The sequence below is a fragment of the Hyla sarda genome, chromosome 3, assembly GCF_029499605.1.
Source record: "Hyla sarda isolate aHylSar1 chromosome 3, aHylSar1.hap1, whole genome shotgun sequence".
Lineage (NCBI taxonomy): Eukaryota > Metazoa > Chordata > Amphibia > Anura > Hylidae > Hyla > Hyla sarda.
Genome location: NC_079191.1, coordinates 8,985,569 through 9,010,766, shown reverse-complemented (window position 1 = coordinate 9,010,766; position 25,198 = coordinate 8,985,569). Strand labels below are relative to the sequence as shown.

At 45.1% G+C, this 25,198-nt stretch overlaps 1 protein-coding gene across 2 annotated transcripts in view; it reads left to right on the top strand.

The window, feature by feature from the left end:
* LOC130360497 (amine sulfotransferase-like) overlaps positions 1-24,592 on the top strand; it is a 30,086-nt gene extending 5,494 nt beyond the window's left edge. For both annotated transcript variants that reach the window (XM_056562993.1, XM_056562992.1), the window contains 5 exons: positions 2,768-2,976; positions 5,716-5,842; positions 8,227-8,321; positions 11,658-11,838; positions 24,149-24,592. In XM_056562993.1, coding sequence (XP_056418968.1) covers positions 2,768-2,976; positions 5,716-5,842; positions 8,227-8,321; positions 11,658-11,838; positions 24,149-24,279 — 743 coding nt within the window. In that variant the 3' untranslated portion in view covers positions 24,280-24,592. The remainder of the gene's footprint in view (positions 1-2,767; positions 2,977-5,715; positions 5,843-8,226; positions 8,322-11,657; positions 11,839-24,148) is intronic.
* Positions 24,593-25,198: the final 606 nt, after the last annotated feature.

The following is a 25,198-nucleotide window of genomic DNA, read 5'->3' as shown; positions in this document are numbered from 1 at the left end:
AAGCCATCACTGATTTCTTGATGATCAAAGCGGATAGGGATACTCCCCTGTGTAACTTCAATGTGAACCAGTGGCAGCTCATATGTGACACCAACCTTTTGCTCATGCCCTTTGAGGAAGCTACATTATACGTAAGTCGCCATGATTACGGAATTAACAATGTCATTCCAATGCTTCATTTCTTACAACACGTGTTGGAAACAATGGCTGGTCAGGGCACTGGTGACGTGGGGCCTACATCTCACGGCCACATGAGCCCTGTGGGGGCTGAACTGGAGGAGGAGGAGGGGGAGGGATACAGTGGAGCACAGTTTAGGTTTCGCCAAATGGGTGGTTTTTCTAGGAATCTGACAGGAGAGGAGGAGCAGGAGCAGCCAGGAGAGCTAGAGGATTATGAGGAAGGCGAGACAGAGGACCCAGACACACCATGGCAGTATGCAGTGGAGATGGAGGCAGATAGTCCCTCTGAATCACTTGCACGAATGGCACGATGCATGCTCACTTGCTTGCGTAGTGACAGCCGAATTGTCACCATTCGGCAGTGGGATGACTTCTGGATCTCCACCTTATTGGACCCTAACTACCGCCACAAAATAGGGGCCTTTTTTACACCCACTGAGAGGAAGGACAAAGTGATCTACTACAGAGGCATCCTATGTAGTCAGTTGGCCGATGCCTATCTCCACCATCGTCCATCCGCTCACCTTCCACTGCCGTCACTGCTGGGGAGGGGTGGAGTGGCAGGAGCAGTACCAGCTCCATCAGCAGGAGCCTGAGTCTATAGTCGCTGATGAGTAGCTTTCTTCAGCCGCATAATGAAGCAACTCATCAGCTGCAGGTAGACTTGGAGCAGGACCTGATCAAGTAGGTGGTGGCATACCTTGACATGCCCATGACAACAAACCTTGAGGATCCACTGGACTTCTTGGCAGCCAAACTTGATTTGTGGCCGTAACTAGCCGATATTGCCCTGAAAAAGCTGTCCTGCCCAGCCAGTAGTGTGCCATCAGAGCGGGTGTTTAGTGCAGCGGGGGCCATAGTCACCCCCCAAGGAGAACTCATCTGTCCATGAAAATTGTGGAGAGACTGACCTTTTTGAAGATGAATCAGGCATGGATCATCCAGGATTTCCACCCACCAATGCCTTATGCATGAGAGTAGATTGACCATGGTGCCACACCAACACTTCACAAATATGGATAGTGCCAAACAAATTTTAGGTCCTGCTCCCCAGTTACAAACATAGCTCTGCATCAGACCTTTTTTCATCCACCTTCGTCACCGGGTACAGATATTGCCACCCATCGTACCACTCTGTCACCGGGTCACTATGAGGACTCCTGATGCTGCTGCTGCCACCTCCAGACTGTCTCATTCAGCCACTATATGGTCTCCTCATGCTTCAGCCACCTCCAGACTGTGCAATTCAGCCATTATATAGTTTCCTCATGCCTTAGCTACCTCAGGGCTGTGCCGTTCATCCAATATATGGTTCACTAATGCTTCCGTCAGCTCCAGTCTGTGTCATTAAGCAAAGGCCTAAGACATTACCTATATATGTTTATGGTAGCATTAGGTACCATACATCTTCAATGGAAATGTCAAAATTCATCTTTTATTCTTAGAGATTGTGGGGCCCTATTGTCTTCTCATCTGCTGCCAACTCCAGGCTGTGCCATTCAGCCACTATATCGTCTCCTCCTACTGATGCCACCTCCGGGCTCTGTAATTGTGCTGCCATGTAACATGTGACTCCTTGTTAGATTTGGTCTTTTGTACCCACATGCCGTGGCCGGGGACACTAAAACTTGGGAGTTAAAAGTTTAATTTCAAAATCCTTAATTTCAGTTTCAAAATCTTAAATTTAAATTAAAAAAACATAAATTTCAATGGTCTCCTCATGCTTCTGCCAACTCCAGGCTGTGCCATTCAGACACTATATGGTCTTCTCATGCTTCAGTCAACTCCAGGCTTTGTCATTCAGGCAATATATGGTTTACTGATGCTGCTGGGCCTGGGTCTGGGAATACAAAGTTTGTTATGGTAGCAATAGCTACCCATAATCTTCAGTTTAAATTTCAGAATTCATCTTTTAATCTTAGGGATTGTGAAGCCCTAGTGTCTACTCATGCTGCTGCCAGCTCCAGGCTGTGTCATTCAGCCACTATATGGTCTCCTTATGCTGCCAACACCTCCACACTGTGTCATTCATCCACTATATGGTCTCCTCATGCTGCCAACACCTCCATGCTATGTCATTCAGCCACTATATGGTGTCCTCATACTGCCACCACCTCCACACTGTGTCATTCAGCCACTATATTGACTCCTCATGCTTCAGCCACTTCCAGGCTCTGTCATTGTGCCGCTCTGCGGCAGTGATTCTAAAAGTGATGCCTGTAATCTGCATGTCAAACTGAATAACAGTATTATTTCACTACCCCAGCACACTCCATATGGGTATTAGAACACAGCAAAGTGTTCTACACCCCTAGTGAGTCTCTTTGTAGGCCAGAATTAGCCATTTTAATATAGATTTGCCGCAAATAAATTTGGATCGAACCAAATGTTTTCAAATAATTCGGCGACTTGGCTGAATCAAATTTTTCAAAAGTTCGCTCATCTCTAATGGCGAGTGTCAGGTGCTGCAGTATATATATATATTTTTTCATGCACGTTGTTCTGAGCCTGTTCCTTGGGAAAGGGTGATAGAGATGCAGGATGGAGGAACAACAATAAATCATAAAAGCTACAAACTCTTTTCCAGGCACAGTTTGGGCACAACAAATTCTAAGCCTGATATTTAATGAAGGCCACCGAAATGGAACAGAACAGGTGGTGAATGTCAATCGCGTGCCTTGGGTCGAGTACAATGTTAGGAACATGGACTATAAAAGCCGCCCATCTCCTCGTCTCTTCTCATCTCACCTGCCTTATTATCTGATGCCGAGAGGTCTGAAGCATAGGATGGGGAAAGTAAGTCACATAAGTATTGTCTTACAGTCTTTATTGCTTTATTGGACGATGTTTTGTTTCTAGAGCATAATATTTGTCTTTTGGTAGTTTTTGTCCAGCAGAATTAGAAATATATTTCTATTTTTACCATTAAAGGGGTTCTCTGCCCCTAGAAATCTTATCCTCTATCAAAAGGATAGGGGATAAGATGTCTGATAGTGAGGGTCCCGCCTCTGGGGACCCCACGATCTCCCTGCTGCTATTTCGTTTATATTGTGGGGTGTAGCATCGGAGGCTCGTGATGTCAAGGCCGCCCCCGCTCATGATGTCAGGACCACGCCCCCTCAATGCAAGTCTGTGGGAGGGGGCGTGATGGCCATCGCGCCCCCTCCCGTAGGCTTGCATTGAGGGGGCATGGCCCTGACGTCACGAGCAGGGTGTGACCGTGATGTCACAAGCCTCCGCCCTGCATTGACAGTCATCTGACACAGAGCGAAGTTTGCTCTGTGCACTGGATGTCTAGGGTGCCGCAGCCGAGATTCCCACCGCTGGAGATCCCCGCGATAAGACATCTTATCCCCTATCCTTTGGATAGGGGATAAGATGTATAGGGATGGAGTACCCCTTTAAATTCCAATTATTCATGTGACCTTCACAAAGACAAATCTGCCCTGATCCAGCCTTGTTGAAGCATCTCCAGTTCCACAAAAATAAAATTTGATGCAGAATCGGCGATGATCTGGTGGCTGAAATTGAGCAGATTTGTCTTTGTGAAGGACGCATGAATTGAGCCAAGTTCAAGGTTATCCTGGAAGAAATGTTTTTTTCCAGCAAGACAATGCTCCATGCCACACAGTCAAATCAATCAAGGTGTGGATAGAGGACCACCAGATCAAGACCCTGTCATGGCCAACACAATCTCCAGACCTGAATCCCATGAAAAATCTGTGGAAAAAAAAACACATGAAAATGAGCTTTGTTCTCAACCCCTTAAGGACGCAGGGTTTTTCCGTTTTTGCACTTTTGTTTTTTCCTCCTCACCTTTTAAAAATCATAACCCTTTCAATTTTGCACCTAAAAATCCATATTATGGCTTATTTTTTGCGCCACCAATTCTACTTTGCAGTGACATCAGTCATTTTACCCAAAAATCTACGGCGAAACAGAAAAAAAATATCATTGTGCGACGAAATTGAAGAAATAATGCCATTTTGTAATTTTGGGGGCTTCCGTTTCTACGCAGTACATTTTTCAGTAAAAATGACACCTGATCTTTATTCTGTAGGTCCATACGATTAAAATTATATCCTACTTATATAGGTTTGATTTTGTCGTACTTCTGTAAAAAATCATAACTACATGCAGGAAAATGTATATGTTTAAAATTGTTATCTTCTGACTCCTATAACTTTTTAATTTTACTGCTAACAGAGCGGTATGAGGGCTCATTTTTTGTGCCGTGATCTGAAGTTTTTAGCTGTACCATTTTTATATTGATCGGACTTTTTGATCGCTTTTTATTCATTTTTTCATGATTTAAAAAGTGACCAAAAATACGTTATTTTGGACTTTGGAATTTTTTTGCGCGTACACCATTGACCGTGCGGTTTCATTAATTATATATTTTTATAGTTCGGACATTTACGCACGCAGTGATGCCACACATGTTTATATTTATTTTTGTTTACATGTTTTGTTTTATGGGAAAAGGGGGGTGATTCAAACTTTAATTAGGAAAAGGGTTAAATGACATTTATTAACTTTTTTTTTACACTTTTATTTTGCAGTGTTATAGCTGCCATAGGGACCTATAACACTGCACACACTGATCTTATACCCTGTTCACTGCAAAGCCATAGCTTTGCATTGATCAGGGTTATCGGCAGTCGATTGCTCAAGCCTGCATCTCAGGCTTGGAGCAATCAATCGCCGAGGGGACACAACAGAGGAAGGTAAGAGGACCTCCGCTCATGTAACAGCTGATCAGGACACCGCATTTTCACTGCGGTGGTCCCGATCAGCCCCACTGAGCAGTCGGGCAACTTTCACTTTCGGTTTAGACGCGTTGTTCAACTTTGAACGCCGTGTCTAAAGGGATAATAGCGAGCGGCACCGCGATCGCTGCCATGCGCTATTAGCCCCGGGTCCCGGCTTCAGATACATGCCGGGACCGACCTGATATGACGTGGGGTCATCACGTGACCCCGCGTTATATCGCGGGAGCCGTCCAAGGATGTAAATATACGTCCTTGGTCGTTAAGGGGTTAAAGTGGTACTCTGCCTCTAGACATCTTAAACCCTATCCAAAGGATAGGGCATCAGTTGTCTGATCACCTGATCAGTATCGGACCCCCGCGATCTCCAGACCAGCATTAATGTTCAGAACACCGGCTCTGGACGGCTGTGTTTGTGACATCATGCCACGCCCCCTCCATTCATGTCTATTGGAGAGGGTGTGACACTACGCCCTTTCCCATAGACATGAATGGAGGGTGCATGGCGTGAGGTCACTACCCTGGCCATCCGAGGGTAACCGCCTGAAGATCATGGGTTGGTTGCAGTGGCCGGACCTCCCCTGATCAGACATCTTATCCCTCATTCTTTGGATGGGGATAAGATGTCTAGGGCCATAGTACCCCTTTAAGGGGTTAAGAAATGGTCACATAATTTGTAATAACATATGTATTATCCAGTTAACAAGTAATTTCAATGAATCAAAACTGTATAGTAATAAAATGCTCGTTTTCTTTTTCTTTCCAGATTTTATATGTGTGCCGAAACCCCAAAGATGTCATGGTGTCCTATTACCACTTCATCAGAATATTACCACACCTAAAATTTACAATGGACTGGGAAACATTCTTTGAGGTCTTTTTATTGGGGAGAGGTAACATGTGATAGGCCTACAATTATAAGGAACTCATATATTTTTTTTCCGTTCTTTTACTAAATGTAGTCATAGAGCCTGAAGATAAAATTACCCATCATATACTGAATGTATGTAACACCCCACTGGTGTGGACCTACTTTGCCACAAGCGGCAGCTGCCTAGGCAGCCATAATGGAACTGACACTAAAGATAGTGTCAGATGGAGCAAAGCTGAACAGGTGTATATTAGCTGAGCAGATATTGTGAGAACAGCTATTCAAGATGGCTACAGGTGCAGGCAGGATCAGAAAAACACAGGTACAGCATACATATAGGATCAGGAACACAGGTACAGCAGACAAACAGGATCAGGAACTTGGGTTCAGAAGACAGGCTTCCAGGACTTTAGCAACACAGGAAACACAACCTTGCTGAGGCCAGGAACAGCAGATGTGACATATAGGGAGTTTCTGGCTGAGATTAGAGGAGGTTTCAATAGTAAGAGCGTCCTGTCTCTATAAGATTCAGCCACTGCTTGCTCATCTAGAGGAGAGAGCAACAACTGCAACAGGAGACACTCCAGAGCAGCAAAACCAGAAAGCAAGGCAAATACATGTCACATAGGATGTTGCCTGATGCTGATAAGAGCCAGGACACATGGAATGCTGGTGATTGCCAATGTTCAATGGTCATGTATTGATTGTATTGCTCGACCTGTTGCACGGTGGATGTCAATGACACCTGAAGGGCACTAATGACCTAAGTTTCCCACCATGATATGGCTAGAACTCAAACTTTGGATGGGTCTTTTTGGCAAAAACTACTAAAGCATAAGCCATATGGCAGAAAGAAGAAGGACAAAGGGTCACATGACCTAATGAATGCCTTTCAAACATCTTTCCCAGCCAATCAGGAAGTAGTATAATTGTGATGTCAAAGCAATTATAAAATCCTACACACATAGCTTCAGCAGCCATTGTAGAGATGCCATTGTAGGTGTTAGATGAAGAGCTCTGTGAGGGACAGTGAGCAGTGACCACAAATAGTAGTAGAAACCACATATCATAATTGTAGTAAAGCAGCAGAGAACGTTCTGCTCTGTCATGCCAAAATTTGTTTTCATTAGATGTTAAGTGTGACAGTTTGTTTTTTGCTTTACACTTATTTGTGAAGAAGCCCCATTGAGGGTTTTGTGTCACCTTTGTGTAGTAGTAGCCAATCCTGTTGCTAGGCACCAAAATGGGAATCATTTTTTACAGGTTGTAAAAAGTTATTGTTTCTTCACTTTCCAGGCACAAAACCTGTTGCTACTCCCAAGAAGGGAGAACTTTTTTACCACTTGAGAAAAAGGCCATTGCGTCTTCCAATACCTCTGTGTGCATATAAACACCAGCAGGTATCTGCTTGGGAAAAGGGTTAATTTTAGGACATTACTTTAAAAAAAAAAAAAAAAACATCTGTTTGTGCAGTATGTTTTTATTCAACCTACTAGTTACCTCTGGGTACCATCTGTGCGGCTGTTTGGTGCGTTTTTGTCTTTGTATCTGAAGGGATTCCCAATAAGGGGCAAGAAAAAAGATGTAGATGTCAGTATTGATAACAGTGTCTAAACGGTTAATGGAAATTACAAGCATAATTGCTGATGTCCACCATTAGCGGTGCAATCTATGAAGCAGAGCTTAAAGAGTACCTGTCACCAACCTTCACTTTTATTCTATTGTTCCTTAAGTAATTATAAGACACTGTTAAAAACCTCAACCTATATATGTTTTAATGTGATTGAAAAAACTGCCACTAGGTGGCTCTGTTCTGATCCCTGTCGCAAGTTAAACAGTTAGTTTGGTCTCTTCCTGGCCTGGCAGGAGACAAAACTCAGAAAGTGAGTGCGGGGCATGGCAGGCACAGCTCTTGCAGGCTTCAGTGACATCATGCCTGCTGGGGAATGCCCACTTTTTCCTGCCGGGAGCTCACACAATGTGCAAGGAGAAAGGTATGATACACAGCTTTAAATCTCTGAAAAAGGGCAGGAGGGGTGTTAGGAGTAGTTAGGGAATATAATCTGATTTAGTATAGAAAATATGGTTTGATGACTATTTAATTATTTTTTTAAAGTTAGCATTTGCTAAATAAATATATAAAATCTTCAATAATTAAGTAAATAACACTTTTTTTTTCCAAAAAATTTTAATTTTTCATTTTTTTTTTATTGACATATGTAGTGTAAGCCTCAAATCATTCTCATGTAAAACCCTTTGATATTTAGTGGAAACTTTGCACACCATATTTTTCCACATTTCATGCAAAAATTTTGGTGAATTTTTTTTTGGAATATGTCTCCCAATATTTTGAACTTGTTCTAGATCAAATCATTCCATAAAGATAACTCTCCTCCTATTCTACAGTCCAAGGTGACTCATGGTTTGACCATGTCAGGGGCTGGTACACGCACAAAGAGGATTTCAACATACTGATTGTGACCTATGAGGAGATGAAGAGGGTAAGTTATAACAAAGTACTGATCAGTACTATCTTCGATCGTCATGTACAGTCTGCCTAGGCTGATTAACCTAAGGTTTTTTTAAATGTCATAGAGACACGTCAACAGTTTTGATCAGTATGGGGTTTGGGTGTTCAGACCTCAAACGATTGCTTAAGTGAAATGTTCCCTTCTGGCTCTGTGCCTACTGACCAAGAAGAACTTACAATGTAAGTCTATGGGACTTTCCTGGTTGTGTGCACAGACAGGAGGTAGAGGAGCAATCATGTGGAGAGCTGGGGTAAATGACATATATGATGTATCGACAGGGTGCTGTGACTAAAATAGGCGCCGTTGTAGTGTTAACCTTCACTCTCCAAGAATAAGCAGCTTCCTGCGCCAAGCGCTGGGGTAATAAAGACCACAGATGCAGGGTTATAGAAACTACTTTTACTCAAAGTTCCTGCAGGCAGATGGTACAGTTCATGCAATTTAATGGCACACTTTAATAATGCAATGATTGGGGAAAAGTTGCAGAAATAGTCACATTAGATCACTGCCACTCTGGGAGTTGATTCAACTTGGTTTAACTTGCCTTTATGCTGACTTTGGAGACAACTAACACAGACTTGGGGTACTTCACATAACATTTGCTTATCGCTAGCGGTGGACTTTAACTTACGGGCCAGAGCTGCTGGAAGCTATCACTCTCGCTATCCTTGACTTGTGCAATGGGGCCCTTTAAGCTCTAAGGCACTTCTCCCCCAACTCAGACTCCACTGACTTGACCACTGCACTTAGCTCCTTCTCTTTCTGGACCCCAACTAGAACTCACCTCTGCGGGACCAATATTAGACTCTATTCTACTCAACTCCTCACATATTTGTCTTTAAAGGGGTATTCTGGTGTCCTCTGTCACCTGCCTTATTTGCTTTTGCCATGGAACCCCGGGCAAGTATCCTCCGTGCCCATCCTGATATCTCAGGGGTAACGATTGGTTCTGCAGTTTATACGGTTAATTTATTTGCCAACGACTTCCTCCTCACGCTTATAAAACTGCTGGTTTCACTTCCTAATCTGTTTGCAACATTGGACCGGTTCTCTGCTGTGTCGGGCCTGGTGATAAACAGAGCTAAATCCGAAGCTCTTTATTGCAATACTCCCCGGTCTGTGCAGGACTTGATCTCCCTGAACTTTTCTCTCGGTACCTCTTCTACTTTCCCCTCTTATTTCCCTGTTGGATCTCTATAGACTGAACCATATCCCCCTTTATAAATCTATTAGAGAGGAACTTGCCAAATAGAACCTCCCACATATCTCGTGGCTGGGATGTGTGCACGCCATCAAGATGATGCTATTACCCAGACTCCTCCATCTGTTTCGGGTGCTCCAGATCCCAGTTCAGATGGCGGACCTCCATAAACTTCAAGCCATCGTCCTTGTATTCCCAAATCTATCATGTATCATCATAAACGATTGGGGGGATTGTCTGTTCCTAACTTCATTCATTACTATATAGAGTTGAGCTGCCTAGCTCAACTCTTGTTATGCAATGCTTCTTCAGGTTTCCCTAGATGGGTTGCTCTTTAAAATTACCTTTTAGCCCCCCATTCCCTGCAATCTCTTATGTGGTCTGCTATGCCGGTTTCTTCCTATGTTCCCTATTCGGCAACGATCTCTCTCTTTTTTCTCCTTCTCTGGCGCTCTGTCCATTTCAAGGTATCTCTACAATCTCCTGCATCCCATGTCACGCTTCTTCTTAGTAATCCCCTTTTTCCTTCTGGCCTTAAGAAATCTGACTTTTCTTGGTGGATCTCCCAATGCCTTTTTCTCCTCCACCATTTTCTTGTGGGGAAGAAATTGATCTCTCGCTCCTTTTTCCTTGCTAGATATCACCCTCCCCCAGAGGAGTCCTTCCGCTTATCTCAGACTCTTTTTTTTCCCCTATGAGGTTATGGCCCTATACTACCCTCTTAGTCCTGTGCCATTTCGCTTTTGATATTTTTCTTTTAATCAACCCCCACCCCCGGGGTGTGAAGCTGCCATTCATGACTCAGTGGGAAGAGGATCTGCAGATTGACTTTCCTCTCCCCTTTTGGCATGATTGGTGTACTCACCTGAGCAGGGGTTCTTGGCAGGTTTCATTGATAGAAACTGCCCTTAAGATTTTACATAGGGCTTATTATGTTCCTGACAGAATTTATGTTTCTCTTTCCCTCCATGTCTCCCCACTGTTTTCGGGGATGTGCAGAAGTTGGTAGCATGCTCCACATTTGGTGGACCTGTCCACGTTTCCCCTTTTGGAGACAGGTCATTGACCTGCTTTCCTCTGTAATGGGAAGATCCTATACCCTTGACCCAGCGCTGTTCCTCCTGGGCCTTAAGCCTAAGAGATTCCCCTATGCAGTGTTCGGCTCAGTTCAATTTATATTATTAGCTGCTCCTATTCATATTGCTTCCAAATGGAGGTTGCCTGGTCTCTCCTTACCAATGGTAATCTTCACATTATCTACCTGTTTTTTTTTTGTTTGTTTTGATATTTATATTTGCACTTTATGTTCGATATATTGTACTGTGTACTTTTGTACTTATGTTTTCCTTACTTATTAATACATTTTCTCCTTTTGACACTAAAACATAGAGCAATGAATACAAAATTTAATTTCCCTGGAGCCGTGGGCCAAAACAGACAACTGAGGCAACATCTACCTGACAGGGAAGGCATAGTAGAATGTTCTGTACTGGGTAACCACACTCAGCCACAGTACATTGGTCAGGATCTATGCACTCAGATCCCAACTGATCAAAATTTTTAACATGCCCAGGCAACCTTTGACTGGTATTTGTAGTTTTGTGGTTGTGCGCACAGAGAGCGAGGAGAGGAGCACTCAGTCACAGTGATCAGTCAAGATCTATGCAATCAAAACTTTTAACATGTCTCTAGGGTAGTGTTTTCCAACCAGGATGTCTCAGGCTGTTGCAAAACTACAACTCTCAGTATACCAGGACAACTTTTGGCTGGTAGTTAACGTTTGTGATTGTGCGCACAGAGAGCAGGGAGAGGAACACATCGATCAGGATCTGTGCACCCAGATCCCAATTGATCAAAATTTTGACATGTCTCTAGGTCAGTGTTTCTCAATCAGGGTGCCTCCAATTGATGAAAAACTACAACTCCTAGCATGCCCGGACAGCCTTTGGCTGTCCGGGCATGCTAGTAGTTGTAGTTTTGCACAAGATGGAGGCACCCTTGTTGGGAAACATTGCTTTGGGGTAAATCAAAAGTTTTTGTAATCACATTTGTTTGTAAACCCCATTCCCTGTGTTTTGTAATTATTTTTTCGTTCCAAATTTTAGGACCTTCGATCTGTTGTGAAAAAAATATGCAAATTTATGGGCGTGAACCTCGACGAGAAAGCGATCGACACAGTGGTGAAAAGAGCAACTTTCAAGAACATGAAACGAGATCCTCTCGCTAATTATGATTTTGTTTCCAATGAGAAATTAGACAAAACTAAAGGAAGTTTCCTACGTAAAGGTAAAGTACAATAAAAGGGGTAAGCTAGGAGATAAAAAAAAAAATAGATAAAAAAATAAATCCTTACCCTTAACCCCTGAAAAACACAATGGGGGACATTTATCATTGGCTTTACACCAATTCAGTTGTTACGCCGAGCGCTCCGGGTCCCCGCTCCTCCTTGGAGCGCTCGCAACATCCTCGCATTTGCAGCGCCCCGGTCAGACCTGCTGACCGGGTGCGCTGCAATACCTCTCTCAGCCGGGATGCGATACGCGATGCGGGAGGCGCCCGCTCGCCATGCGCATCCCGGCTCCCGTACCTGACTCGCTCTCCGTCGGTCTTGTCCCGGCACGCGCGGCCCCGCTCCTTAGGGCGCACGCGCGCCGGGTCTCTGCAATTTAAAGGGCCACTGCGCCACTGATTGGTGCAGCTGGCTTAATTAGTGTGTTCACCTGTGCACTCCCTATTTATACCTAATTTCCCCTGCACTCCCTCGCCGGATCTTGTTGCCATTGTGCCAGTGAAAGCGTTCCCTTGCGTGTTCCTAGCCTGTGTTCCAGACCTCCTGCCGTTGCCCCTGACTACGATCCTTGCTGCCTGCCCTGACCTTCTGCTACGTCCGACCATGCTCTTGTCTTCTCCCTTGTACCGCGCCTATCTTCAGCAGTCAGAGAGGTTGAGCCGTTGCTGGTGGATACGACCTGGTTGCTACCGCCGCTGCAAGACCATCCCGCTTTGCGGCGGGCTCTGGTGGATACCAGTAGCAACTTAGAACCGGTCCACCAGCACGGTCCACGCCAATCCCTCTCTGGCACAGAGGATCCACCTCCAGCCAGCCGAATCGTGACAGTAGATCCGGCCATGGATCCCGCTGAAGTCCCACTGCCAGTTGTCGCCGACCTCACCACGGTGGTCGCCCAGCAGTCGCAACAGATAGCGCAACAAGGCCACCAGCTGTCTCAACTGACCGTGATGCTACAGCAGCTACTACCACAACTCCAGCAACAATCTCCTCCGCCAGCTCCTGCACCTCCTCCGCAGCGAGTGGCCGCTTCCGGCCTACGATTATCCTTGCCGGATAAATTTGATGGGGACTCTAAGTTTTGCCGTGGCTTTCTTTCACAATGTTCCCTGCACTTGGAGATGATGTCGGACCAGTTTCCTACTGAAAGGTCTAAGGTGGCTTTCGTAGTCAGCCTTCTGTCTGGGAAAGCTCTGTCATGGGCCACACCGCTCTGGGACCGCAATGACCCTGTCACTGCCTCTGTACACTCCTTCTTCACGGAGATTCGAAGTGTCTTTGAGGAACCTGCCCGAGCCTCTTCTGCTGAGACTGCCCTGCTGAACCTGGTCCAGGGTAATTCTTCTGTTGGCGAGTACGCCATCCAATTCCGTACTCTTGCCTCCGAATTATCCTGGAATAATGAGGCCCTCTGTGCGACCTTTAAAAAAGGCCTATCCAGCAACATTAAAGATGTGCTGGCCGCACGAGAAATTCCTGCTAACCTGCATGAACTTATTCATCTGGCCACCCGCATTGACATGCGTTTTTCCGAAAGGCGTCAGGAGCTCCGCCAGGATATGGACTTTGTTCGCACGAGGCGGTTTCTCTCCCCGGCTGCTCTCTCCTCTGGTCCTCTGCAATCCGTTCCTGTGCCTCCCGCCGTGGAGGCTATGCAAGTTGATCGGTCTCGCTTGACACCTCAAGAGAGGACACGACGCCGCATGGAGAATCTGTGCCTGTACTGTGCCAGTACCGAACACTTCTTGAAGGATTGTCCTATCCGTCCTCCCCGCCTGGAAAGACGTCCGCTGATTCCGCACAAAGGTGAGACAGTTTTTGATGTCAACTCTGCTTCTCCACGCCTTACTGTGCCTGTGTGGATATCTTCCTCTACCTTCTCCTTCTCTGCCGTGGCCTTCCTGGATTCCGGATCTGCAGGAAATTTTATTTTGGCCTCTCTCATCAACAGGTTCAAAATCCCGGTGACCAGTCTCGCCAGACCCCTCTACATCAATTCTGTTAACAATGAATGATTGGACTGTACCGTGCGTTACCGCACGGAACCTCTCCTAATGTGCATCGGACCTCATCACGAAAAAATTGAATTTTTGGTCCTCTCCAACTGCACTTCTGAAATTCTTCTTGGATTACCGTGGCTTCAACGCCATTCCCCAACCCTTGATTGGTCCACAGGAGAAATCAAGAACTGGGGTACTTCTTGTCTCAAGGACTGTCTTAAACCGATTCCCAGTACTCCCTGCCGTGACCCTGTGGTTCCCCCTGTATCCGGTCTTCCTAAGGCTTATATGGACTATGCTGACGTCTTTTGCAAGAAGCAAGCTGAGACTTTACCCCCTCACAGGCCTTATGACTGTCCTATTGACCTCCTCCCGGGTACTACTCCACCCCGGGGCAGAATCTATCCTCTGTCTGCTCCAGAGACTCTTGCCATGTCAGAGTACATCCAGGAGAATTTAAAAAAGGGGTTTATCCGCAAATCCTCCTCTCCTGCCGGAGCTGGATTTTTTTTTGTGTCCAAAAAAGATGGCTCCCTACGCCCTTGCATTGACTACCGCGGACTTAATAAAATCACGGTAAAAAAAACGCTAGCCCTTACCTCTTATCTCGGAACTCTTTGATCGCCTTCAAGGTGCCCACATCTTTACCAAACTGGACTTAAGGGGGGCTTATAATCTCATCCGCATCAGGGAGGGGGACGAATGGAAGACTGCATTTAACACTAGAGATGGACACTTTGAGTATCTGGTCATGCCCTTTGGCCTGTGCAACGCCCCTGCCGTCTTCCAAGACTTTGTTAATGAAATTTTTCGTGATCTCTTATATTCCTGTGTTGTGGTTTATCTGGACGATATTCTGATTTTTTCTGCCAACTTAGAAGAACACCGCCAGCATGTCCGCATGGTTCTTCAGAGACTTCGGGACAATCAACTTTATGCCAAAATGGAGAAATGTCTCTTTGAATGTCAATCTCTTCCTTTCCTAGGATACTTGGTCTCTGGCCAGGGACTACAAATGGACCCAGATAAACTCTCTGCCGTCTTAGATTGGCCACGCCCCTCCGGACTCCGTGCTATCCAATGTTTTTTGGGGTTTGCCAATTATTACAGACAATTTATTCCACACTTTTCCACTATTGTGGCTCCTATCGTGGCTTTAACCAAGAAAAATGCCAATCCCAAGTCCTGGTCTCCCCAAGCGGAAGACGCATTTAAACATCTCAAGTCTGCCTTTTCTTCTGCTCCCGTGCTCTCCAGACCTGACCCATCTAAACCCTTCCTTTTGGAGGTAGATGCCTCCTCAGTAGGAGCTGGAGCTGTCCTTCTACAGAAAAATTCTTCCGGGCATGCTGTGACTTGTGGGTTTTTTTCTAGGACCTTCTCTCCAGCGGAGAGGAATTACTCCATCGGGGATCGAGAACTACTGGCCATTAAATTGGCGCTTGAGGAATGGAGGCATCTGCTGGAGGGATCAAAATTTCCAGTTATCATATACACTGATCACAAGAATCTCTCCTATCTCCAGTCTGCCCAACGACTGAACCCTCGCCAGGCCAGGTGGTCGTTGTTCTTTGCCCGTTTTAACTTTGAAATTCATTTTCGCCCTGCTGACAAGAACATTAGGGCCGATGCCCTCTCTCGTTCTTCTGATGCCTCTGAAGTAGAAGTCTCTCCGCAACACATCATCCCTCCGGACTGTCTGATCTCCACTTCTCCAGCCTCCATCAGGCAAACTCCTCCAGGGAAGACCTTCGTTTCTCCACGCCAGCGTCTCGGGATTCTCAAATGGGGACACTCCTCCCATCTCGCAGGCCATGCGGGCATCAAAAAATCCTTGCAACTCATCTCTCGTTTTTATTGGTGGCCGACTGTGGAGATGGATGTTGTTGATTTTGTGCGGGCCTGTACTGTCTGTGCCCGAGATAAGACTCCTCGCCAGAAGCCTGCTGGTCTCCTTCATCCTCTGCCCGTTCCCGAACAGCCTTGGTCACAGATTGGTATGGACTTTATTACAGACTTGCCCTCATCCCGTGGCAACACAGTTGTTTGGGTGGTCGTTGATCGATTTTCCAAGATGGCACATTTTATTCCTCTTCCTGGTCTTCCTTCAGCGCCTCAGTTGGCAAAGCAATTTTTTGTACACATTTTTCGCCTTCATGGATTGCCCACGCATATCGTCTCGGATAGAGGCGTCCAATTCGTGTCTAAATTCTGGAGGGTCCTCTGTAAACAGCTCAAGATTAAATTAAACTTCTCTTCTTCTTATCATCCCCAATCCAATGGGCAAGTAGAAAGAATTAACCAGGTCCTGGGTAACTATTTACGGCATTTTGTTTCCTCCCGCCAGGATGACTGGGCAGATCTTCTACCATGGGCCGAATTCTCATACAACTTCAGAGTCTCTGAATCTTCTGCTAAGTCCCCATTTTTCGTTGTGTACGGCCGTCACCCTCTTCCCCCCCCTCCCTACTCCCTTGCCCTCTGGTTTGCCCGCTGTGGATGAAGTGACTCGTGATCTTTCCACCATATGGAAAGAGACCCAAAATTCTCTTTTACAGGCTTCATCCCGCATGAAAAAGTTTGCCGATAAGAAAAGAAGAACTTCCCCCATTTTTGCTCCCGGAGACAAGGTATGGCTCTCCGCTAAATATGTCCGCTTTCGTGTCCCCAGTTACAAACTGGGACCACGCTATCTTGGTCCTTTCAAAGTCTTGTGCCAGATTAACCCTGTCTCTTACAAACTCCTTCTTCCTCCTTCTCTTCGTATTCCCAATGCCTTCCATGTCTCTCTGCTTAAACCACTCATCATTAACCGCTTCTCTCCCAAACTTGTTTCTCCCACTCCTGTCTCCGGTTCTTCTGACGTCTTCTCCGTGAAGGAGATTCTGGCCTCCAAGACGGTCAGAGGGAAAAAAATTTTTTGGGTGGATTGGGAGGGCTGTGGTCCAGAAGAGAGATCCTGGGAACCTGAGGACAACATCCTAGACAAAAGTCTTATCCTCAGGTTCTCAGGCTCCAAGAAGAGGGGGAGACCCAAGGGGGGGGGGTACTGTTCCGCCGAGCGCTCCGGGTCCCCGCTCCTCCCCGGAGCGCTCGTAACATATACGCATTTGCAGCGCCCCGGTCAGACCTGCTGACCGGGTGCGCTGCAATACCTCTCTCAGCCGGGATGCGATGCGCGATGCGCATCCCGGCTCCCGTACCTGACTCGCTCTCTGTCGGTCTTGTCCCGGCGCGTGCGGCCCCGCTCCTTAGGGTGCGCGCGCGCCGGGTCTCTGCAATTTAAAGGGCCACTGCGCCACTGATTGGCGCAGCTGGCTTAATTAGTGTGTTCACCTGTGCACTCCCTATTTATACCTCACTTCCCCTGCACTCCCTCGCCGGATCTTGTTGCCATTGTGCCAGTGAAAGCGTTCCCTTGTGTGTTCCTAGCCTGTGTTCCAGACCTTCTGCCGTTGCCCCTGACTACGATCCTTGCTGCCTGCCCTGACCTTCTGCTACGTCCGACCTTGCTCTTGTCTACTCCCTTGTACCGCGCCTATCTTCAGCAGTCAGAGAGGTTGAGCCGTTGCTGGTGGATACGACCTGGTTGCTACCGCCGCTGCAAGACCATCCCGCTTTGCGGCGGGCTCTGGTGAATACCAGTAGCAACTTAGAACCGGTCCACCAGCACGGTCCACGCCAATCCCTCTCTGGCACAGAGGATCCACCTCCAGCCAGCCGAATCGTGACATCAGTGTTCTAAATGTCCCTGCAAATTTTGTGCAATTGCATTTTTTTGGACAATTTTTACAGTGGAGCTGTTTTTATTATTTGTGAAAATTAAATCACTCCTCCCTGTTTAGAAAGGACAGGGGGCTTAGAGCCTATGACTCTATTTGGCCACGACACCTCTGTAATCTTTCCCTTAAAGGCACAGTACATTTTATACATTTGTGGATTTGTCTTTCCTCCTCTTCTTTAAAGAAAAATAGGTTAAACTTAATGTATGTGTGTAACGCGATCAGGATATGGGACTACTGATACATTTTCTGATCGCGTTACTTTCAGCCTTCGAAGATTGCCCGGGGGTTTTAAACATCCTGCCTACAGACCAAAATCAGGGTGTAGCATCCCAAAGGGTGTGGACCTCATTGTGCCACTTACCGGTTTGGTGTAGGGCCAAACTTGGGAGCACAGTCTAAGTGCTGCTCTGGTTTTTACCCTTTATCCCGCTCCAGGATGCGGAAGCTGATCTTAGCTTCAGGGGAACACCAGGTCACTGCCACAAAAGTGGTCCCGGTAAGTGGCAACTGACCGAACAGGCCAGAACACCCTGTAGCCAAGCACCGGGGATACAGACAGGTGAGAACGAGCTGACACTGGAACACAGCGGGTGGAGTGAGATGCAGCATGGCATACAAGGTGATTTAGATGAGCTGGTGCTATTAAAGGGGTATTCCAGGATTTTTTTTTATTTGACTATGCTACAGGGGCTGCAAAGTTAGTGTAGTTCATAATATAGTGTCTGTACCTGCGTGTGATGGTTTTCTCCAAATTTTTCTGTGATTTTCACCCCACTATTTATTTTTAACAGCATACAAAATGACTGTTGTCTCGGATTTTTCCCAGCTTGCAATGCGGCCGAGACCTGACATCACTAGTCAGCTGATGACAGGGAGCCTGTCTGCTTCAATGGGTGGAGCGATCTGCTTCAATGGAGAGAGCTCAATCTGCAACTAATGCAACAGCTGTAGGCACCCTGATTGAAAACCACAGGTCTTTTGTTTCAATGGGTGCGTTGGCTGATGTGTGGAAGGGAGGAAAATGTAGTCAAAAAAGAAAAGTCAAACAGGAAATACAAGTTCACAAAAAGCTGGCCACAGTGTTATGGTAATCTCACAACATAGCCATTTAGCCCCAAAACAAGCGCAGATCCTTCCTAAGCATGTCCATTACTGTCTGCCAAGTACGTAATAAAATCACCTTATGGTGGAGAACCCCTTTAAAACAGCAAAGCTGAATAGCTCTGGTACAGCTAGATGGAACTATCTTCCTGGCTGAGAGAAGTGTAGTAAACCTGTCTGAGAGCAGAGGGATTGGAATAGGCAAAGTTTGGGAAATTGGATGAGGAACACCGCAGATAACACCTTCATTTGCAGGAAATACTATATTGTTCAGGCAAGGAAAGGAGGGCCCTTAAAGGGGTACTCCGGCCCTGAGACATCATATCCCCTATCCTGCCGTTGGGGACCCCCGCAATCTTGTATTAGCCACCCACCTGTTTAAGGTGCATGCCGCGGTGCCAGCTCACAAACAGCCGGGTGGCGACCACGGGGCCAGAGTATCGTGATGTCAAAACTCTGCCCCCGTGTGACGTCACCCTGACCCCCGCTATGATCACCACCCTGCTGTTTGGGAGCTGGCACCGCAGCGTGCAGCTCAAACAGGTGGGTGGCGAATACGGGGAGACATCTTATCCCTATCCTTTGGATAGGGATGAGATGTCTCAGCGCCGGAGTACCCCTTTAAATAGGTGATGTCAGTCAGGGATTGGAGGGGGAGCAGAATCAGAGGCACGCATGGGCCCTTAAACAGGAATAGCTTGTGCAATTCCTACTGGATATACGAAACACTGTCGCCACCTGAGAATAGTGCAGAGGGAACAGTCCGGAGCCTGGAGCAAGGACGAAGAGCCATGCTAGTATTATACATGGTAAAGTGTGATGGCAGGAAGGTGCAGAGAACAGTGCAGGGAGGGGGGCTGGTCGGGAGGGTGAGAGTATTTATTGATGGAAAAGTAAGGGGAAAAGAAGACCTCAGTGTGGGGACAGGGAGAGAATTTGCTCTATCTATCCATTTACATCCTGTAAAGCCAGATATAGGTCTAATGTTGTTAAGAACTTATGATTGCTATTACTCTATTAATAAATAGAAGATATTCATACTTCTTATGTAACATAATATTTTACCAAAAAATTAACAGCAAATTGTGTGTTTGGGGGGGGAGGAGGGGATAGAAAAAAACTTGCAACTTCTGGGGGTTATTTTTTTACACTGTATACTTTATGGTAAAACCAACATGTTATCTTTATTCTCCGGGTAATAACAATTGCAACAATACCCAAATTTACATAGCTTTTGTATTACTTTATTGAAATAAAAAAAAAAATGTACAGGACCCATTTTTTATTTATTTATTTACTTTGTCATGATCTTTAGTTCCTATTTGTATCTTTATGGTTTAGATTTTTTTTAACTCTTTTATTAATTAAATTCTGATGACCAATAATAAGCAATCCTGTCTTTTTTCTAATTTTGCTATTTAATGCCATTTACCATATAGGGTCAATAAGCGTACATTTTAATAGGTCAGACAATTCTGCAAATGTGCACATGGAAATAACAAATATGTTAATTGTATTTTTAGGTGAAAATGGAAAAAGGTTTTTATATTTAAAAAAAAATTCAAGTTCCTCTAGGGTGCTTCTATAAGAAGTCATTAGATTGCTCATACTGATCACTATTTTGCCATTTCATAGCATTGATCAGTTAGATCGGCGCTCTGCTAGTAGAGTCTGCTTCAGACTGATCACCCGGCTTGCATGGAATCCGATCGGTACCCTGAAACATGTTGTAAACTGCTGGGCCTTCTTCTCCCCATGTGTGTGTTCAGTATGTTGCAGTAGTATTGTGCTGCCATTAACCCCTTAATGACCAAGCCCATTTTCACCTCAAGGACCAGGCCAATTTTATTTTTGCGTTTTTGTTTTTTCCTCCTCGCCTTCTAAAATCCATAACTCCTTTATATTTCCATGTACAGACCCATATAAGGGCTTGTTTTTTGCGTAACCAATTGTAATTTGTAATGAAATCTCTAATTTTACCATAAAATGTACGGCAAACCCCCCCAAAAAAATTTATAGGGAGGAAATTTAAATGAAAACCAAAATTTTGCACATTTTGGAAGGTTTTGTTTTCACACTGTACACTTTACGGTAAAAATGACTTGTGTTCTTTTTTCTGTGGGTCAATACGATTAAAATGATACCCATGGCTAGATACTTTTATATTTTTGTACCGCTTAAAAAAAATCTAAAACTTTTTGTACAAAATCAGTAATCTAAAATTGCCCTATTTTGACCACCTATAACTTTTTCATTTTTCCGTATATAGGGCGGTATGAGGGCTCATTTTTTGCACCATCATCTTTACTTTTTTATAGATACCACATTTGCATATATAAAACTTTTAGATAATTTTTTATAAATTTTTTTGAATAAAATGTGACAAAAAAGCAGCATTTGTGGCCTTTTTTAAAAATTTTTTAAGTTTACGCCATTCACCGTACGGGATCATTAACATTATATTTTGATAGTTCGGACATTTACACACGCGCCGATACCAAATATGTTTATTTTTATTTTTTTTATTACGCTTTTTGGGGGTAAAATGGGAAAAACAGACAATTTTCATTTTTATTTTCATTTTCACTTTTTTTTTTACATTTTTCAACTTTTTTTTTAACACTTTTTATGTCCCCATAGGGGACTATCTATAGCAATCCTTTGATTGCTAATACTGTGCAGTGCTATGCATAGGACACAGCACTGCTCAGTATTATCGGTGATCTTCTGCTCTGGTCTGCTCGATCGCAGACCAGAGCAGAAGGCCCCCGGGAGATGGCCGGAGCTAGATAAGGGGACCTCCGGCCGCCATGCTGGATGATCGGATCCCCGCGGCAGCGCTGCGGGCGATCCGATCATCCAATCAAAGTGCCGCAATGCCACAGATGCCGTGATCTGTATTGATCACGGCATCGGAGGGGTCAATGGCGGACATCCACACGATGTCGGCCATTACGGGCGGGTCCCCGGCTGCTGCTAGCAGCCGGAACCTTCCGTATATGACGCGAGCACCCTTCCTTAGATTTACGCCCGTGGTCGTTAAGGGGTTAAAGGGGTACTTTGGTGTAAAAAAATCAACGGGTGCCAGAAAGTAAAACATATTTGTAAATTTATTTTGTATGAAAATATTACCAGGATGTTTGTCAAATTTTTCTCCTAATGCAAGAGTAATGTGTAACATACCTATAAATGTGCATGTGGTGCATAATTAACATTAAAGGGTACCTCTCATCAAATAAACTTTTGATATATTTTAGATTAATGAATGTTGAATAACTTTCCAATAGCATGTTAATGAAAAATATGCTTCTTTCTATTGTATTTTTCCCGATCAGTCCTGTCGGCAAGCATTTCTGACTCATGCTGGAGTCCTAAACACTCAGAGCTGCCAGCCTGCTTTGTTCACAGCCAAACAGGCTGTGAACAAAGCAGGCTGGCAGCTCTGAGTGTTCTCCTTTGTGAACAAAGCAGACTGGCAGCTCGTAGTGTTTAGGACTCCAGCATGAGTCTGAAATGCTTGCGGCCAGGACTGGTAGGGAGACCCCTAGTGGTCATTTCTTCAAAGTGGAAAATGAAATAGAAAGAAGCAGATTTTTGAATAACATGCAATTGTAAAGTTAATACATTAATCTATAATATATCAAAAGTTTTTTTGATGAGAGGTACCCTTTAAGGAATGAAGAATTCATTGTATTTAGAAGAGATCCAGAAAGTCTTTTCCAGCTGTCTTTTTTTACTGAGTCATGTGACTAAATTTTGCATGTATTTAAACAAGTTTTTTGTAAATGGAATCATTCTATGATGATCATTCTATGGCAATGCTGCGTAAAATGCGTCAGAAGCTTTCATGTACCTGTGTCTTGTTCTATGAAATTGTGAATCTCCAATAAAGGCAAGTATTTTTATCAGATCATATAGTGCTGGACATCAGTTTTCTTTGGTTGGATGCACCTAATGGAAGCCGGGGCGGTGCCGGCGGGTCCGTGGCACAGGTGTGTCTGAGAGGCTGGTGTGTAGCTGCATATCTCTGTAACTTGGTATGTAAATTACTTCTAATAAAAAAATCTTAATCTTTCCAGTTCTTCTCAGCTGCTGCATGCTACAGACAAAGTTGTTTTCTTTTTTAATTTATTTGTCTGACCACAGTGCTCTCTGCTGACACCTCTGTTTATATCAGGAACTGTCCAGAGCAGGAGCAAATCCCCAAAGCAAACCTATTGTTACGCTATGCGCTGCGGCCTCACACACTGGCCGTGAGCACATGGTCCCCTTACCTTCTGCTGCCGACGGGGCTGGGACTCGCATCGTGGGACACGCCCGCATGTGAGCCCCAGTCCGTCACTCTCCAGGTGTTTCTCCTGCCTCTGCCTCCGCCTCTCTGCTCCGGCGCACTTGTCCCCGTCCCTTAGGGCGTGCGCACACCGGAGCTTTAAGAGTTAAAGGGCCAGTACGCTCATTAGTGTAATCCCCCTGTGGCTTGTTTATAAATTCCTCCACCCTCCTCAGTTCTCTGCCGAATCTTTGTGCCCTAGAAGAAAGCGTTCCATGTATTGCCTTGCCGTGTACCAGATCTCCTGCTCTTGCGACTTGACCTTGCTCCTCTGCCGCCTGCCTACTGAACTCCTGCCATGTCCAGAATACACTATTGTGCCACCTGCCCTGACCTTCTGCTATCCAGACTACGGGTTGCCTCATCCCTCCTGTGCCTTGCATCTCTTCAGCCGCCTGTGTGGTCGAGCCGTGCCAGGGGTAGCGACTTGGGTGTCGCCTGCAGCTGCAAGTCCATCCTGCTTTGGTGAAAACCAGCGGCACCTATGACTCCGCTCCCTGATACGGTCCGAGTCATCTTCCACACAGGTCCAGTGGATCCACATACACCGGAGTTCCTGTCTTCAGAAACGTGAGTGTTACACCTATCCTGCTCTGGACAGTTCCTGACATGGACAGAGGTGTCAGCAGAGAGTCCTCTGGTCAGACTGAAAAGAACTACACCGCTTCCTCTGGAGCATACAGCAGCTGATAAGTACTGGAAGGATTAAGATTTTTTTAATAGAAGTAATTTACAAATCTGTTTAACTTTCTGGCACCAGCTAATTTGAAAACATTTGTTTTACACCCGAGTACCCCTTTAAACTCAATGTGAGTGTGGTTTTTCCCACAAGTGTTTTTTCCCCTATTTTTGTAATAATTTATTGAAGAGAAGCATGAAGTTAAAAAATAAAACATAATAATAACATTTATTTATATAAAAAAAAATCTGGAATGGATGTAATTGTACTTGATCAAAATGACACTGAATGTCATTGAAACTATTTAAAAAATGTTGAATATTATATTGGATACTAGTATCTGATTTTCTCTCCATATTCTTAACTGAACATAGACTCACTAGCTCCATTATTGTTTATATTCTTTACCAGGGACGGTTGGTGACTGGAAAAATATAATGACAGTGGCGCAAAGTGAGAAGATTGATAAAATTTACTGGGAGAAGATGGGAAATCTGCCAATCAACTTCTTGTGGGATCTCAATGAAGAAACTGCCTCCTAGAGTTCTGTTGTCTTCATAACAACCATGGGTGGACTCCGATAGGAAAGACACCTGTGCTGGACCTGTGTCTAAGCCCCTTTCCTCTAATGGCAACACACCTACAAAATGATAAATATATACAGTATCAAGTAAGTCCACTCCTCACATACATCCATTGTTTCAGCAGCACTCTAAAAGAAAAGTGTTGTGTATGCAGAGGAGGAAAGGTCGGCACTAGCGAAACTGAGCTTGAGGGTGAAAACGGACAATTCACTGGACGGGATGCTACACTAGGTAATCCTATAGTGGAAGTGCTCAACCAATAAGGATAAACAGTCCAAAAGCAAAGAAGCACAGAAGGCGGCACTCAGCATGCAGGATATCTTTATTCACCATTCGGGAACAGGACGCAGGTGGCAGGCGGGGGGAGTGGGGTGGAGGACGGGGCTGCCGGAACAAGTTGTTTCGTGCGCCTTGCGCACGAAACAACTTGTTCCGGCAGCCCCGTCCTCCACCCCACCTGTGTCCTGTTCCCGAACGGTGAATAAAGATATCCTGCATGGTGAGTGCCGCCTTCTGTGCTTCTTTGCTTTTGGACCAAAAGAAAAGTGTGATAACAAGAGGCGGGTGCAAGCGATGCTAAAGAACAGTCCATAGATCCCGTTCAGTATACAAATTCAAAAATCAATGCAGCACTCCTTGGTTTGAAAAACGTGAGAAAGTTCTTTAATCCGTCAAACACCGAAGTGTCACCTGCCGGCGACGTTTCGATCCTCTCCAGGATCTTTTTCAAGCAACAATGAGAGAATTGTGCAACAATTTATACACTCCATACTTCTGAAAAACAATATATCAATAAGTGATCATGATTATACAGTGAAACAACAATGTACATGATAAAAATAAATCCAAAATTATAGTACGGAAGTTATAATAAAGG